This window comes from Vombatus ursinus, unplaced genomic scaffold, assembly GCF_900497805.2.
Source record: "Vombatus ursinus unplaced genomic scaffold, bare-nosed wombat genome assembly UNPS02014932.1, whole genome shotgun sequence".
In the NCBI taxonomy this organism is placed as follows: Eukaryota; Metazoa; Chordata; class Mammalia; order Diprotodontia; family Vombatidae; genus Vombatus; species Vombatus ursinus.
This window is the reverse complement of record NW_020954710.1, coordinates 1822033-1841217: the sequence shown is the minus strand read 5'-3', so window position 1 is coordinate 1841217 and position 19185 is coordinate 1822033. Positions and strand designations below refer to the sequence as shown.

At 46.7% G+C, this 19185-nt stretch overlaps 1 protein-coding gene across 3 annotated transcripts in view; it reads right to left on the bottom strand.

The window, feature by feature from the left end:
* The window catches only part of LOC114029553 (multiple epidermal growth factor-like domains protein 6), a 381178-nt gene that overhangs the window by 260328 nt on the left and 101665 nt on the right, over positions 1–19185 (bottom strand). For all 3 annotated transcript variants that reach the window (XM_027844048.1, XM_027844051.1, XM_027844049.1), the window contains exon 4: positions 17408–17512. In XM_027844048.1, the coding sequence (XP_027699849.1) occupies positions 17408–17512 (105 nt within the window). The remainder of the gene's footprint in view (positions 1–17407; positions 17513–19185) is intronic.

Genomic DNA, 19185 nt, shown 5'->3' with positions numbered 1-19185 from the left:
CACACACACACACATACACTTTCTCTATTTTACACACACACACTCTCTCACACACATTCTCTCACACACACACACTCTCACACACACACATACTCTCACACACACACTCTCTCACATACACACACACATACACACACTCTCTTACACACACTCTCTTACACACACACGCTCTGTCTCACACCCACACACACATACACTCTCTCTATTTTACACATACACACTCTCTCACACACACACATTCTCTCACACACACATACTCTCTCACACACACATACTCTCTCACACACACACTCTCTCACATACACACATACATACACACTCTCACACACACTCTCTCTCATAAACACACACACTCTCTTACACACACATACACACACTCTCACACACTCTCATAAACACACACTCTTACACACACACATACACGCTCTCTCACACCCACACACACATACACTTTCTCTATTTTACATACACACACTCTCTCTCTCCACACATACATTCTCTCACACACACACTCTCACATACATACACACATACACACACTCTCACACACACCCTCTCTCTCATAAACACACACTCTCTTACACACACACACACACTTTCTCTCTCACATACACACACTCTCTCTCACACATACACTCTGACAGACACACATACTCTCTCACATACACACACACTCTCTCATAAACACACACACACACTCTCTTACACACACACACACGTCATATCAGCACTCAGAAACAGGTCCTTCCACACTGCGCTAAGCAGCCTATATCACAAAACCAGAAGAAACATTCTCTGCCTTGAAGGAGTTTCCTATGTACCAGGGGACACAGAAAAGACAGATAATGGAGCCTTTTTTCTCACTAAAATGTAATGAGAAAGGATGTAAATTCCTAAAGATTTTTATTTAAGAAAGAAAGGAAGGAAGGCAGGCACGCGTCAGAAGCCAGGTGTCTGGGGGCCTCTTGCCTGCCACTCAAAATTCAGACCCTCTGTCCCCTTGTTCTTTGTCCCTCTCAGTTTCTCTTAGAAATCTTGTGAGCAAAAGTCACATCACCTGAACATCCTTCAGGGGACCACCAGACCCATCACATATCTGCAGAGCATTCTATAAACTTCTGAGTACTATGTAAATGTTACCTGCTAATTAAATATCATGATTAGAGGTAGTGTGGTGAGCCAGCCTTGAAGCCAGGAAGGCCTGGGTTCATCTCTCACCTCTGACACACACTGACTGTGGTACTGTAGGGAAGTCAGTGCTTTAAGACTGTTTCAGGGAAAGTGCTGACCTGCAGCAGTAAAAGGTGATCGAGGAGATCATGGGTCCAGTCCCAATCCTTTGTCCCTATCCTCATTATTACTCAGCATCTGATGGACCTCCAAAGAGCTGCCTAGAGGTGGGCAAACATGGGGAGGAGAAATCTTCAGCCTTGGAAGGCTCAGCACTTGGAAGTGGTACAGGGGGGATTCCTGGCCATTTGGATGAGACCAGACAGGTCATTTAGGCTGCAGATTCCCCTCTGGATAAAAAAAAAAAACAGGTGGATCACCCTAACTCTGTGACAGGTGTATAACCCTCTGGCTGCTATTGGGTTACCAACAAGTTTTCCTTTTTCTCACCTGAATTAATTTAGACAAGACACATCAATGAGCTTGGAGATCTGTGGAGTTCATCCCCCCTACACTGATGTAGGGAAGGGGAGAGAGGAAAGGAAAGGGAAAGGGAGGCACATTCCAGGCAGGAAGGACAAAGGTTGGCCAAAGACTCTGCTCCTTCCCCTCCTAGTCTCCTCCTCCCGTCCCAGGGGATCAGCCCAGCCCTGTGCTAGTATGAGATCCAGTGCTTAAGGAGATGTTCCAGGAGGGGTCTGGGAACTCCTCCTGCAGTGTGGAAGGAAGACAACCAAGGCCCTGCCTTTAAAAAAGGAGAGACTGAATCCCTGAGACACCGACATGACATTGGGCTCTGAATTGTACTAGAGCAGAGTATAAAGAGTCCCTGGGTTTGAGTCACTGTTCCTGCGTGACCTTGGGCATGCACAGCCCTCGTCCTCTCGGAACATCAGTATCCTTGTTAATAAAATGGAAGGGTCGGAATGGATGGCTTCTGAGTTTCCTTTATTATAACTCCAAGGCTCTAAATATGAAACAGGGTCTGAACCAGACATGAATTTACTGGTATGGAGAACTCCCAGTATGGAAACTTCCTCTACCTATGTGAGTCATCATCACCTTTTCTACAACTTAACAGGCAGCTGAACTTTTTTAAGCATTTTTGTATCCTGGACCCCTTGGACAGTGTCCAGTGAAGCCCATGGACCCCTTTTCAGAATAATATTTTTAAATACATAAGACACATAAATTATAAAAGAAACCAGTTATATTGAAATATAGTTATCAAAACATAAAAAAAAAATTCCACAGGGGCCTGGGTTAAGAATCCTTGCCACAGGGAGTTGCCTAGGACCCCAAGAGGATGGCTTGTCCAGAATCCCACAGACATCAGAAATCAAAGGTGGAACTCGAACCCGGGTCTTCCAGGCTTCAAGAACAGCTTTCTCCTATCCTGTGCTTCCTCCAAATCTATGATCTGATCATCCCAAAGTACTTTACTTTCTGGCCTCTAGTTTCCTCATCTATAGAATGAAAGGGTCAGCCTAGATAATTGACAAGGTTCCTGTCCTGTAATCCCAAATCACTTAGCCTCTGTGGGCCTCAGTTTCCTCTTAAGTTAAAATGAAGGACGTGGCCCAGGTAACTACCTCTAAGTCAATGACCCCATGATCCTAAATCATTTGCCCTCTTTGGGGCTCAGTTTCTTCACCTGTAAAATGGGAGAGTAGGGTTAGATGACAGACAATTGCTCTTTTAGTTCTAAATCTATGATTTTAAAATCCCAAACCATGTCTCCTCCCAAGCCTCAATTTCCTTATCTGTAAAATGAGGGAAGACCTCTGAGGTCTCATTTGGCTTTAAACCCCAGGACATGACCTCTAAGCTTCCTCCCAGCTCTAAGAAGATAGGCCTTGGCCAACATCACACCCACCCAACTCTGGCCGCCTTCCTCTGGGCATCCCTGTGGCTTCTCGGCAGGCCGGACAGTGGGAGAGCAAAGGAGAAGCTTCCTGTCCCCTGTGCAGAGCGTGCTTGGAGTTGTCCTGATGTAATTATGTCATTAGTGGCCACCCCGCCTTGTACCCCAACCTCAATGCAAAAAGGGCTAAACAGTTCCATTGTGCAGGAGCAGGGCTGATTTGGGAAGATCTAATCATCCTAGGAAAAAGACAAAGCTGCTTTTGTACAGTATTTGGCTAGGAGGGGGAAAGGAAAAAAAAAACCACCCTGGTAATTAAATGATTCACTGAGTGAACATAAATATCCTTCCCCAAAGTAAGCCGCTTTGAAAGATTGGTCTGAATTACACAGAACATTCTCCCTGGCTGTCACTCAGAGCCTCCTCCTGTAACAGGACTGACGGAGAGGATGTCTTGGTGTACACCTTAATGATGAGCTGAAAGCAACCTGGCTCCCTCCTGCTGGGGCTGGGGAATGCCAGCCCATTTCAACAGAAAACAATTCAACAAATATGTGCCCAGCATTTACCACATGTATGCCCCTGTGCTGGGTATTAGGAGCTAGAGGCTACAAAGAGATTTGTAACTTATTCCCTCATCAGCAAAGAGCTTACCAACATCAATTCAACTCAATTCACCAAACTATTATTAAGCACCTACTATGTGCTAGGACCCTGGAGGTACAAAAAGAGATGCAGCATAATCCCTACAGTCAAGGAGCCTATGGCCACTTCAATGACACTCATGAGCAGGAAAGGAAAAAGTCCAATGTGAAGGGCATTTTGTTAATAATGGAACAGGTGTTCCAGAGGGCACAATGGAAGGGGAGAACACAGGACAGATAGGGATAGGGACATGAAAGCAGCGGGGCTGACATGGATGAGGATGAGCCTCTGACATAGAAGGTGTTTAATAAATGCTTATTAAATTAGGCAGAGCTGAATCAGCCTGATACTAGGTAGAATGAAGGTTATACTTTGGCCAGAAACTCTTGCCTGTGTGGGAATGAATTCCAGATCATGGGCATTCCTGGGCCTGAAGATGAGACCATGGCCAGCTAGAAAGTTAACTGAGAGGGCAACAATGAAGGCTGAAATCCTAAGGGAGTGAGAAGCCCCCAGAAGGGATTGAGGTTACCTAGGAGGAGTGCGCCTGCAAGAAAAGGCTAGAACCAGACATGCTTTGGGGGAGAAAATTACAGGTGTTTAATAAATACTATTCCCTTCTTCACTCATTTACAAGCAGCTGGATTCAGGCTTGAGGTTGGGGGAGAAAACAAATTGAACAACTAGAGCTATCCCAAGAAGGAATGGGCTGGGCTGCCTTAGGAAAAAAAGGGTCCTCTTCTTTGCCAGTTTTTACTAAGAGCTATATCTGTGAGGTATTGTAGGCAATGGCCATCCTGATACTAGACTAGCTGTTGTCTGAGATCAGGCCAATTCTGAGGGTCTAGGATTGTAGCACAGAATCTCTGAGTCACAATTTGCTCACCTGTAAAATGGGACTAATGATGCCTACAGTACCTAACTCACCAAGCGTGGTAAAGGTTGAGTGGTAGAATGTGTATAACATGTTGTGGCAACATTAAAGCACTATATAAATGTTTTTAATCATCATTATCATCATTACTATTGCAGGAATAAAAAAGATGTATATATACATACATACAGAGAGAGAGAGAGAGAGAGAGAGAGACATGGAGACATAGAGAGGAGTATTGTGCTACATGCTAGGAGAGATTCAAAGTTCACCCAGAGCAGGAGTTCTGAACCTTTGCTATGTCGTGGACCCCTTTGACAATCTATGGGCCCCTTCTCAAGAATTATGTTTTTAAATGCATAAAAAAGGAAACCAAAGGCTAATGAAAATAAATGTCATTTTTTCCCACCCAAGTTCACAATGTCCCTGAAATCTATCCCCAGATGCCTTTGCTGGTCCATGGACCTCACGTGAAAAGCCCCTGATCTAGGGGTACTGTGGCGGGGAGCATGGCATGCTGACCTTAGAGTCAATAAGACCCGTATTCAAATCCTCCTGCTGATGCTTCTATAGCAAGTGAAGGGCAGCTAGGCAGTGCAGTAGGTAGAACACTGGCCCTGGAGTCAGGAGGACCTGAGTTCAAATCCACACTCAGACACTTACCAGCTATGTGACCCTGGGCAAGTCACTTAACCCTGTTTCTATCAGTTTCCTCATCTGTAAAATGAGCTGGAGAAGAAAGCCGCAAACCACTCCAGGATCTTTGCCAAGGAAACTGCCTCAAAAAAGGGGGGGGGGGGTCACAAAGAGTCAAATGTGACTGAACAACAACAACGTTATGTGCTAATCACTTAACCCTCGGGAAACTCATAATGTTAACGTGAAAATCAAATGAGGCAATGTTTGTAAAGCTCTTGGCAGACCTAAAGGGATTAAATAAAATGGCAGCTTTTAATTATTGAAAACGTGTCCAGATCCATGGGAGAGGAAGCAAGGTTGACCACAGAGAGACTCGGGAAGACCTGGGTTTGAGTCCCGCCTCTGACACATACTGGCTGTGTGATGCCAGGCAAATCACCAAACCAGGCAGTTTTCGAAGACCCTCAATTTCTGGGCAGTGCAGATATGCCTTGGCAGAAAGTGTTTTCTCTCTGGGAGTTCCTTATTCCAAGGAAATAAGAGATCTGGATTATTGCTTTTCCCAATCCTCATCACAACTCTATGAGGTAGACAGGGAAAGTATTCTTGTCTTTATCTGACAGATGGGGAAACTGAGGCACAGAGGGTCCAAGGGGATCTCTCTAGGCCTTTCCAGCTCTCAAGTTCTGTGACTTCTCCAAGGTCTCACAGACAGTTAACAGCAGAGCTGGGACCACAGCCTAGGTCTCCTCAACCCAGCTTTGAGTTCCTTCTACCACGTTCATCCCACTCTGGAGATTAAAAAAAAAACTCCACAAAGCAGAGACCCTCAGTGCCAGGCTGGAGGCAGGAGAATACAGCAGCTCATGCCAATGGTGTCCCCTAAAAAGGGCAAGCAGTTCAGGGCTACCCCACAAGGCTGTCCGGACGATGCCTCAGGGGCTTCAACCCTGCCCACCCACGTCCTGTAGGGCGCTGACCCACAGATCCCGAAAGCATAAGCCTCAGACTCCCCGTGGCTCCAGGTCTCGCTCCCTCCCCCCGGCCAGCTCCCTCCCAGCACAGTACCAGGTACCGGTGGGGTCCTGGCAGCTCACTTTGCTCCACATACCAAGCCCAGAGGTAATTAATCATGAACATCACCAGTGACTTTCTAATGAGAAGCACGTGCCTGCAAATACCAGCCTGGTCCACGCACCTCTCTCCCCCTGTTTCAAGCAATAGGGGATGGTATACATTTATGAACCTATGGAGACTTTTTTAAAGTCTCCCCATCAGCTTTAAGTACTCAGCAGGAATGTCTCTGTTAGCTGGGTTCATGGGGCCCCCAAAACAGGGTTCTTCCAATCCCCCACCCCTAACTCATTTTAGCAGCTACCTCCTTCATTATCAAATACCTCTGTGTTCCCCAAGGGCTTCCAGAACATGGTAATTATTTATAAAGGCAAAGACAGCCTTCACTCTACAGCCCAGCACTTTCACACATGCTGTATAAGAACCTAAGAATGTATTAATAACTTCCAAAGGATGAGAGTGGGGAGATGAAAGAGAAGGATTTGGTCTGGAAAGGGCAGAGAGGTCTCAGGGCCCCGGAGGAGGCAGGCTGGGGTGGTCACTTAGCCCCAACGCCACCAGACTTCCCTCTGTTCATGAGCGCCAGTCTACCCGCATCTCCTCAAATACGCCTCATTTCCCATCTCCTGAGTTTGCACTGGCATGCCTAGTTTGCACCCCATGCCAAGATCGCTCTTTGCCCTCCCCTCTGTCTCAGTTTCCCTGGCTTTCTTCAAGATTCTATGTGTCATGATTTGGATATAAAGGCTGATACTATAAGCAAACTAGGAGAGCAAGGAATAGTTTACCTTTCAGATCTGTGGAGAAGGGGATTGAGAACATTATGAAATGCAGAATGGATCATTTTGATTACATTAAATGGAAAAATTTTTGCACAAACAAAGCCAATGCAACCAAGATTAGCACAAAATCTAGAGAGATCTAATCCAATGTCTGGGTAACTCAAGTCCAAAGAGACACTTGTCTCTGATTATCCAGATGCCGCCATCAAAGTAAGCCTGATGTGCCCAGTAAGGGATGGAAAACAGTCAGAGTGGAGTGCTAAAAACAGTTTCATTCTGGCCTGAAACACATCAAAGGCTGGCAAAAGTGAGATTGAAAGCAGAGTTCTCTGAATGGCGAGGAAACTTGGCAAGTGGCCACTCCCTGAATTCTGACTAATTTCTTTGCATTCATTATCATGGCTATACTACCAGAAAGTACGATACAGTGGAAAGAGAATAGGAGATGGAGTCAAGGGACCTGGGTTCAGTATCTCCTCTGACCCTTCCTACCTGGGTGACCTCAGGCCGATCACTGAGCCTCTCGGAACCTCAATATCTTCATCTATAACATGAGAGGGGTCGAGGCTATGACCTCAAAGGTACCTTTCAGCACAAAATCTAGAGTCCGGCAGGATCAGTTGGAAGAACTAGGGAGAACAGAAGGCTAAGGGGAACTTGGATGCCATCTTCAAGGAGCTATGACCTTGAAGAGGGTTAGACTTACTCTGTCTGGTCCCAGAGGTCAGAGCCAGAAGCAATGAATGGGTGGAAGATACCGAGGGGCAGAGTCACACTTGATTTATCCTTGATAGAAGGGAAAACCTCCTAACAGACAGAGCTGTCCAAAGCGGAATCGATTCCTTTGGAGGCGTTGGAACATGGGAGAAACAGCACGGGACTTGGGAGTCAAGAAGACCTAGGCATGAATTCCTACTCGTTCTCTTACCAGCTATGGAGCAAAGCACTTAATCTCTTTCAGTCCATTTTCCCATCTGTAAAATGGGAATTTTATGGGAATAAATCAATAAAATGGGAATAAATGCTACTTATTATCATTATTTATAATTATCTTAATACACCTAAGATAATTGAATTAACAAAAATAATAGCTAGCATTTATATAGTTAAAGTTTACAAAACACTTCACATACATATATGTATATATATATAGCCAGATATGTAAATTTATATATATATATATATATGTTGTGTATATATGTATGTATAGCAGTATATGTAAACAGGTCACTTAACCACTCTCATGCCTCAGTTTACTCATTTGCAAAATGGGGATAATAAAAAAACCTCATCTCAAGAGGTTGTTGTGAGGATCAAATAATATTTGATAAATAGATAATATACAGATTATAAATAATCTATATTTCACATATTATATATCTATATATTACATAATCTATATTTCTGTCTAGATTATATATAACCTATATTACATCTATAGATTATATATAATCCATATTTATCGCTAGATCATATATAAGTATTCTAGCTATACTTCACGTATAGATTATATATAATATATATTATATGCAATAATAGATTGTATAGAACCCATATTTACATTATATATAATAAATATATAAATACATACAGTCAATATTTTATATGGATAGATTATAAATATTCTATAATAGCTTATAAGATCTATATATCATTTATAGATTATATATAACTATTATATATATATTATATAATCTTTGTTTTATATATAGATTGTATTATACACTATATATAATAATCATCTACTTTTAATATATGTAAAATCTCATTTGATCCTCACAACAACCCTATAAGGTAGTTTTAATACTATCCCCATTCTGCAAATGAGTAAACTAAGGCATGAGTGAGGTTAAGTGACCTGCTTATGTACAGTTACTGAGGATCCAGGACAGCTAGGTGATACAATGGACTTAGAGTCGGGAGGACCCGAGGCCGAATCCTGCCTCAGATTGAATCCTGGGGCTTCTCTGCCTCTGGACCTCAGCCCCCGAGTTCACCTAAAATTCTTCTGCTAAAAGTGGGAGGTATTATTACTACAGAAGGGGACAGAACGATTCCAGGTCAGAAACAAGGTGTGTCTCTGAGCCACGGCCTGAAATCAAAGCCCTGCTCCTACCTCATTCTGCTGCCATTTATCTTTGGCCCAAAGCTTATGTGACCTTAGGAAAGTCTCTTTATCTCTCCTAAGCCTCTCCTCTGGAGATGGTCTCTGAGATCCCTCCCAGCTCTGGACCTAAGATTCTACGTTCTTACATCAAGGGGCAGCTATGTGGAGCAATGTATAGAGCGCCAGACCTGGAGTCAGGAAGACTCATCTTCGTGAGTCCAAATCTGGCCTCAGATACTAACCAGCTGTGCGACCCTGGGCAAGTCACTTCACCCTGTTTGCCTCAGTTTCCTCATCTGTAAAATGAGCTGGAGAAGGAAATGGCAAACCACTCCAGTGTCTTTGCCAACAAAACCCCAAATGGGGTCACCAAGAGTCAAAAATGGTTGAACACAAAATCCAGGGCAAGAGAAAAGTGTCTCCATCTTTGAAAGGTCAGAGATTGAGCAGAAACCTACCTTTTATCCATTTTCTGTGGCTTCCCAGTCAAGGCACAAAATCAAAGAAAACTCTATTAATTCATGTTAGAAGATTCCAGATACCTTGAGAGATGTCCGAATATAGTGGTAAGAGCCCTAGACCTGGGCTCGAAGTGTGCCCCCAGCACTTACTGGCAGTGTGTGACCATGAGCAAATTCTTGGGGTTTTAGTTATCTGCTCTGTTAGGAGGTTAGGCTTCATGTCATCTAAGGTCCCTTCCAGTTCTAAATCTTGATCCCCTGAAGTGGGAGTACTTTGGCTGAGGACAAACTCCCCAAATTCCCATCCTAACCCCCTGTTCTTTTTCAGGAAGGCCCCCAGGCTGTGGGGAGACACATTTTCCACGGATTGTCCCAGGGACTGATTCACAGACTGATACACCCACCCAATTTCCTGCCGCAGACTTATTCCCATAGAGGGTGGTAAGGGGACAGACGGAGGTTGGCTCCATCTCACCGCAAGCTTGGCAAGGCTGGGACCTCCTCTCTCAAAGGACTTACCGAAGGGCAGACACATGAGAAAAACTGAGGCAGCCTCCACAGCCTGGGAAAAATAGTGGGGGGGTACATGAACAGAGGTGCCCTCTTTTTAATGAATTCAGGACCAGATGGCCCCGGAGACCCCTTCCAGCTTCAGATTTATGATTCAAAGAGCTGATGAGGTCGGAGGCAGGAGCAAACATGGAAATGCAGGATCATAAATTAGGAGTTGGAAGAGCCTTTGGAAGCCACTGAGTGAAACACATTGGGGGAACGGAGACCCAGAAAGGTGAAGTCACTTCCTAAGTAAGCAACTAAGAGTCACACAGCTAGTAAGCGTCTAATGCGGGACTTGAACCCTTGTTTTTCTGACTTCAAGCCTGGCACTCTGTCCGGTCCTCCTCGCTGAGGCCTAAATAGCCATGGCACAGCGGAAAGGACCCTAGACTTGGAACCAGAACACCAGGGTTTCCATCTTGACTGTGTTATTTATGAACAGTGTAGGCTCGGACTAATCCCTTCCCCTTTTTGGAGCCCCAGTGTTTTCATCTGTAAAATGGGAATGATAATCTTGAATTTAATTAGGAATTAGGAATGGAAGCTCCTAACATGGCTAGATTTCACAACGCTTTGGGCCCTGGGACCCGCTTTCCAGGGGTGGTATTGAGTCAGAGGCCATTGGTCACTGGCCAACCAATGACCCCAGCCGCCCCTCCACACACCACCAAAGCTACAGCTACAGGTTATTTGGAGGCCCGGGTAGAGAGGAAAATGAGAAGGGGAAAGAGGAGGGAACAGAGAGGGAGCTCATGGAGATGAAAGGACTTGTGTGAAATGGGGGGAGGAAATGCACCTTCCCCAAATGACAGACCTACCAGTCTGTAATCCACGGGCACGGGCCTCTCGAATACAATGCTCCCTTTCTGCTGAAGGAGGCAGGCAAGGCTGCTCAGCCTTCCTCATCTTCTCACCAAGTCTAGACCTTCTGCCCGGATGAGGTGGGTCCCAGGTACAACCGGCAGCCCAGCATGGGGCCCTGGCTCGCCTCCCTGCCCTCTCCTCCATGACGGACAGCAGCCGTTCTCAGCAGTACCGGGAGGGAGGAAGGGGGCAGGAGGTGCAGAGGGGGAGGCCAAGTCCTCTACAAGGAAGAGTCTGCCCCTCTCCTGGATCCCAGCTCTAGAAATGGTCCTTGGAAACCAGTTAGTACAGCTCCCTCAGTCAGTATACATCTATTAAGTTCCTACTATGGGCTGGGGGCGGCTAGGTAACACAGTGCATAGAGTACAGGACCTACAGTCAGAAAGACTCATCTTTCTGAGTTCCAATCTGGCCTCAGACACTTACTAGCTGTGTGACCCTGGGTAAGTCACTTCACCCTGTTTGCCTCAGTTCCCTCCTCTGTAAAATGAGCTGGAGAAGGAAATGGCAAATCACTCCAGTCAGCACCTGGGAGGGTCAGGGAAGGCTTCATGAAAAGGAGGATGGAAGATAAGAATTTTGACCAGCAGACGAAGGAGGGGCGTATTCCAGGCATGGGGGATCATTCAGGCCAATGCTAGGAGGCTGGAGAATGGAATTCCGAGTTGAGGGAACAGCTTGCAGTTTGTCTAGAAGGTGGAATGTGGGAAAGGGAAGGGTCTCCCCCCCCTCCCCGGTTTCTTTTCTCAGCAGGTTTGTCCCACAGAATGGTGAGGCCAGAAGGGACCTTGGAGATGATCTAATCCAAACAGCTTCACCAGATAAAGGAAAAGAGGCTCTGGGGAGTAGGGGGCCTCCCTAAGGCCAACCCACTAAGCTTAGGCTTGCAGATTTAGAGCTGAAAGACCCCTGAGGGACCTCGAGTTCAACCCATCTTTTTTTTTACAGATGTGAACACTGAGATAAGCAGAGGTTAAGTGAATGGCCCAGAGTCAAACAGCTAGGCATCAGCACAGGCTGGATTTGAGCCCGGGTTCACAGGATCATTCATTTGGAATGGGGGCCAATCTCCTCATCTTACAAATCAGGAAACTGAGGCCCAGAGAAGTTAGATGACCTGCCCAAGGTCACACAGGGGATAAGCGGCAGAGATGGGATTTGAACCTGGGTCCTCAGACTCTGCCCTTTCTGCCATCACACACTGCCTCCCTCCAGTCTTCTGACCTCACCACCAGCACTCTCTTGTCATCATGTTACAGAGTTTCCCACATGAGGCAAGGGCTGGTTCCCCCGCCCCCAGCTCTTTGCCCTGCCTGCCAGAGCCCCTGCCCCACATCCCCTCTGGGGAAGACCGAATGAGCCTGAGGTCGCAGCTCTCCCCTCAACTACCCTTAGTTGTGGGGCCTCTAACCGGGTAGACTCAGATTTCCTGGCCCCCTTCCTGGGGCTACTCTCAGGCACTCGGTGGCATTAATTTTGAGTGTGATGCCACATGAACCCCCACTTGGCCCCCACCACTGCCTCATGCCACCCTAAGGGGGTTAAAAGCTTTCCAGGCCAGACAATAAAGGCCCTTTAGGATCTAACCTCTCCAACCCAAGGCACTGACTTGTGATTCCCTACTTCATGGGGTGGGCAGGGGGTTCTACGTGGAATTTGCGGCCAGACTCCCATGCCCAGGTCAAAACCAGACAGTTCCCCCAGTTCTCTTGCCCCTCCACCCTTCCCCCTCTCCCATTCTTTTTAAAGTGAAAGAATTTGGGGGAAACAAAAAGTATGTTCCTTATTTTCAAAGCTGCAATCAATTATAATTGGGGGGTTAGCTAAATATTCCCAAATGTGCTCGGGGCCTGTAGCGCCCAAATCCCATCATCTAGGAAGGAACGGGAAGTTTACTTTATGGTCCTATAGGAAGGGAAGCATGAAGAACTGCAATCGGCTCTATGAGGAAAGGAAAACAGTATCTCTCTCTCTCACACACATATTCTCTCTCTTTGTCTCTCTCTCTCTCTCTCTCTCTCTCTCTCTCCCTCTCTCTCTGTCTCTCTCTCTCTCCCTCTCTCTCTCTCTCTCTCTCACACACACACACACACACACACACACACAATGGCAGAGGTTCCAGGACATGAGGAGCCTCAGTACATCAAAATCTCACATGCAGAGCTCTGATCTTGCAGAATTTAATTAAGCAGGAAATGCTTCAATGATGTCAACTAAAGGATTACAGTCATGGAATCCAGGTTCTGGATTCATCCATTCCATTATATCAGAAGTCTACAGTTAGAGCCAGAGAGGGGACCTCAGCTTCTCCCCCTTAACCATGAGCATGGTAGGATGGATGCCCCCTAAATCTATGCACCTGGATGAAATGCATCTCCCCCTTTAAAATGTGATCATTCATTCATTCATGAAGTCCACAAATCAATCAACAAGCATTTTTAAAGCACCTATTATGTGCCAGGTACTGTACTAGGTGGTGGGCCTATAAGAACAAAAATGAAAGTCTCCCTGCCCTCAAGAAGCTTACATTTCATTGAATTCTAGGGAGTATTTGTTTAGTGCCTACTATGTGCAGAGCACCATGCCAGGTGCTCAGCACTACGCTGGGCACCAAGAGGATGCTCCCATCTCCCCCCTCCTTCCCTCTCTTCCTTTAAGACCCAGCTCAAGCACCATCTTCTGCATGAAGCTGACTACTGGCACCCTCCCTTCCAGACCACCCTGTATTTCTCTACTTTGTGCATATTTGCATGTAGTTTCTTTCTATTGACATAACGTAGATACTTTGTCCATACTTATATATGCCTGTACATGCTGTCTCCCTCCATAGAAGGTGAATCACTTGAGAGTAGGGATTGTTTCATCCTTTGTCTTTGTATTTCCAGTGGCTGGCCTAGTGCCTGGAACAAAGTAGGTGAAGATGGCTGGATATGGGTCCAGAACACCTGGGTTTGCACCCCAACTCTGCCACGTATTATCTAAGTCACTGATCCTCTCTGGGCCTCAGTTTTCTTATCTGAACTAGACTGATATCTAAGACCCCCTCCAGTTCCACAGACACGGAATTCTAGGATGCAGGCTAAAGAGACTGGGATTGTGACTTCTCAGGTGAGGGGTTGCTCAGCATTCCCCACCCCACGCCACCCATCCATCATGGTCCCAACCCCACTGATGCATCCCTCGCATCAATGTATACCTGGCCCCTTAAATTTACTCCCTTCCTCCATGGACATTAAAACCAACCCATCCAAAAGGTTCAGACAAAAGATGGGGGTCTCGTCTACCCCTACAGGGGGTGGGAGAAGGGGAGAGAAGGGGAAAAGGGAGCCAGAATCTATCATTTTTTTTGGGAGAAGTGGGGGAGGGGGGATTCTACCCATCTGCCTGTAATGAAATCCAGAAGGGAAGTATTTCCATAACGTATATGTTATTAGCCCAGCCCCCCACAAATTGCTACTCCCTCCAGTTTCAGGAATCCATGTGTCCTGAAGGGAAATCTATGGTTCAAGTAGAGGAGGGAGTAGGGATGGGGGAGATGAATTGAGGGTATACCCTGTAGGTGAAAGGTCAGTCAGCTGTCAGGGGCTATCTGCAAATCCTGGGAAGAGGTCAAGGGTTCTGAGGCTGAGGCATCAGGGGACATCTAAGTACTCCCCAAAGAAGCCAGGTGGCATCTGCTTATGAGCCCCTAAAGTTCACCCAGATCCCTCACGTGAGAGCCCTGACCACCACGTCCATCGGGGTGACAACTCTGGGCCTGACAATCCCATCCTGACCAGCACAGCAGCTGGGACCTCCACCAGCCTCCCCTTGGGCTGCTGTTCCTGAATGGAATCCAGGAGCAGAGCCCTGTGTATCTCAAAAGGATTAGCCAAATGAGATTTAATGGCCCTTTAAGCATTTCTTAATTTCCACCTGTAGCTGTAATTAAAGTTCCTCAAGGGAGACTGTCCATGAAGAAATTGGCAATGGACCATGGACCACCTGACTCAGCAAACCCACTGGCAAGGTGGGGAGACAGCTGCTGCTCTCCCATGAGATGGGAGCAACTGGCATCCACCCCTGGGTTCTCCATCCTGAGATGAGTCTGCCACAGTAGCAAGCCCTCCCCTACAATGGCCAGCCCACCATCTTGGCACCAGCCACTGGGTCCTGCCACAGCCACAGCCACAACAACTCAGGGTCTGGGGATTCCCTCAAGAGCATGGCCATTTCCAATCCAATGATCATTTATGAGCATCCACTGTGTGCAGAGCACCATGCTGGCGGTGAGGGAGAAGAAATAAGCATTTATTTAGCACCTACTATGTACTTTATTAACATTATCTCATGAAATCCTCATGACAACCCCGGGAGGGAGGTACTGTTCTTATCCCTTATTTTAGAGAAGAGGAAACTGAGGCAAATAAAGAAGTGACTAGCCCAAGGTCATACAGCTACTAAGTGAGTGAGGCAGGATTTGACCTCAGGTCTTCCTGACTCCAAATGTTGAGTTCAAATCCTGCCTCCGACACTTTCTAGCTTTGTGACCCTGGGCAAGCCACTTAATCCTGTTTGTCTCAGTTTCCTCATCTGTAAAATGAGCTGGAAAAGGAAATGACAAACCACTCCAGCATCTCTGCCAAAAAATCCATGGGAGACCCGACTGAAATGACTTAACAACAATTTCCACTTCTAGTTGTTACTACTTCTCTCCTTTCCATGAAATTACTTGGTATACGAAAATGACTGAACCTGTGATCCTATTCCAGGAGACTGAATCTGTGATTGTTAGAATGGGAACCTCTCCAGTGAGGGAACACCCTCTACTGACGCAGGTCTGTACCTTCTCATCACTTTAGAGCCTTAGACAGTGGCCTAGAGACCTGAAAGGTCAGTGACTTGCTTCAGGTGACACAGCCAGTATGGGTCAGAGGTAGGATTTGCACCCGGGTCTTCCGGCCTTGAGGATGGCTCTCTATCTACTACGCCACACTGTCCCATGCTGCCTTCTAATCTCAGGGCTCCCTCGATGTTTCAGACCCAGTCTCAAATCAGTCTGATCTATCTCTCCCAGCAAAAGGACAAATGAATGAATGAATGAATGAATGAATGAATGAATGAATACACAAAGACAGAGCCACCAGGCTCTGACCTTTCCCAAACCTCTCCAGAGTCCCTTCTTCGCTCTCCAAACTGCCATGGCTCCCAGCGTTTAGGTGGCAGAAGAACATCTACCAATTTCCATCGGGACCCTCCTCCTTCCAAAGCTCAGGGTCCCCAGGGGCAACCGCTGTGCATTGACTGCTGCTGTCATAAAAGCAGCCAGCCCACTTCCTGCGGAACCCGGTACCAGGGCCTCTGTGGTTATCCCCTCACCCTTCACCTGTCTGCCTGGCCGACACATAAGCAGGGAAGATTTCCATTTCAGCTGCTGCACATTCAGGCTCCTATTAACCTGGGAGGAGCTGATTTATGTGGTCAAATGTTAGCTCTGCATCCACCAAGGCCAGTTAAAAGTAAATGAGATACTAGCTGTGTGACCATGGGCAAGTCACTTAACCCCAATTGCCTAAAAATAAATTTAAAAAATAAATTAAAAAAAGTAAATGAGATATCAAAGAAGGAGAGGGTCTGGAGGGGTCACCCACTCATTTTACAGATGAAGAAATTGAGGCCCAGAGAGAGGAATCAGCTTTCCCAAGGTCACAGAGCTAGGTAGTGATACATCTGGCATTTGAACCCAGACGCTCGGACTCCAAAGCCACTATTTTTTCCACAGTACTCCAAAGGTGTCAAGGTGAAGTGAACAGAGAGCTAGCCTTGGAGTCAGGAAGGCCTGGGATCAATCCCTGTCAGTGACACACACTAGCTGCGTGACCTTGGACCAGTCACCCAACCCCTCTCAATGCCCCCAAGCAGCCCTCTCAGACTGAATCATAGAACAGGTGACCATCTTCATTGGTAAAAGAATTTTCTATGGCAACGAAATCAAAGGTATGGTACCCAAAAAAAATAGGGATGGTCATATATTTGATTTTGCATTGAAAGACCCATTTAATATCAGAAACATTTCATAAGAGAAACTCACATTTCTATCACACTCCCAAGTTTCAGACAACCCTTAAGATAGGGGTGCAAGCGTGATTACACCAGGTTTTCAAAGAAGGAAAGTATTAGCCCATGCACACACAGCAAGCTAAGGGATTCTGGAAAGGAGCAAAGGAACAGAGACAGGCTAAGGGCTCCCAGGAACCTGGAGCAGGGGAGAAGGGTAGGAAGCATATAGTTTCTCATTCAGTAACCTCCCCTCCCCAACCTCTCCCACCATGAGGCCCAACATGGCCTCCTTGCATGGGGCTGGGGACGGCGCAGAAACTGGATTCTACTCACCGTACTGACAGCGGGGTCCCTGGAAGCCGGGGGGACAGTGACACAGCTGAGCTGACCCTTCAACGCAGTTCCCTCCATTGAAACAGACTCCGTAATTGCAGACAGCTGGAGGCAGGAGAGAGAGGGGGGAGAGCATGAGAAGGGGAATAAGAGCCCCTGGGGAAGGTCACTGGCAGCCAGGAGGACCTCACATTCCACAGCTCCTCTGCTCCTGGAGATGTCGGTCAAGGGGGCAGCCTGACAAAGGAAGGGGGGCCGGGGGAAGGGCTGAGAGAAAAGTGAGCTAAGAAACAGCTCAGAAGAACTGAGGGGGATTTAGGGGGAGAGACATAAACGGGAGAAGCAGAAGGCCTGGGGTGCCCTAGGGAGAGGCAAGGGCTTGGAGACAGAAGCACTGATCTTCCTAGGGCCCCGACCCGGGCTTCTCTATTGGACTCAGGCCCCTGGGGGCCATCCAGGAGGGAGGGAAAGGCTGGGAGAGAGGACATCCTAGGTCAACCGAGAGAACAATTTCTACAATAACAACAATATTCTAAGGAAAAAACAACTCTGAAAGATTTAAGAATTCTGACCAGTGCAATGACCAATCCCAAATCCAGAAGACTGGTGATGGAAATGGTACACAGCCCCTGACAGAGAGGTGATGGACTCAGGATGCAGAAGGAGGCATACACAGCTCTGGGCACAGCAGATAGGGGACTTTGATGTGTGTAATTATGCTTATTTGTTACAAGGTTTTTGGTTCTTTTTTCTAATGGGGAAGTAGGAGAGAGTAAAAATTAATATTTTAAATGAAACATAAGAAAATAAAAGGTTTTTTTAAATCAAGGAATCCCCTCTCCCAAACCCTGCCTTTATGCTTACGACCTGTGTAACCTTAAATAAATCTTTTAACACCCCTGGGGCTCAGTTTCCTCATCAACAAAATTAGAGAATAAGGCTAGAGGGTTTATGACCTAAGACATGTGACCACGTACTTCCTATGTAACTATGGGCAAGTCCTTTCCTTTCTCTGGGCCTCAGTTTCTTCATCTGTAAAACGAGGGAGCTGAATTCTAGGACCTCTGAAGTTGCTTTCAGCTCTAGGTCTATGGCCTATGATCCCCTTTCCCAAAAAACGATCCCGTTGTCATGGTGGCCTGGCAGACACAGACGCAACTGGAAATGAAGCTACCCGCTCTCTATAATCACCATGGAGTCCCATTCACTGTTTCCTGAGCCCTCTACTTCCTGCTTGGGGTGTCCATCTATACATTAGGGACCTTCCTGCTGAGAAGGTCAGGTAATGGCTTTGAGCCTCTTACAAGGAGAGGGACAGGGAGGGAGGGAGGAAGTATGGCAGTGATAGAAGGGGAAAAGTACTGGACTTAAAGTCAGGAGGACTTGGGTTCAAACGTCCACTCTAATGACAGCTCTGCGTCTATGGACGAGTCTCTGCTTCGTGTCTACATCTACAAAATGGGGGCAATGATACTTGTACTACTAATTCATCAGTCTAGTGTAAGAAGGGTCTTTTGTAAACCTGACATCTATAGATGTCAGCTACTCCTGTTATTAGATGCAAGTAAGCAGTAGGGTTTACTATGTCTGGAGACTTGGTGTGGGTGTTGGTGATGGTGGTGTTGATCATGGTAGTATTGGTTGTGTTGGTGGTGGTGGTGATCATGGCGGTACTGGTGGTGGTGATGATGGCAGTGGTGGTGATGGTGTTGTTGTTTGTGGTGGTGGTGGTGGTGGCGGCGATAGTGTCGATGTTTGTGTTGGTGATGGTAACAGTG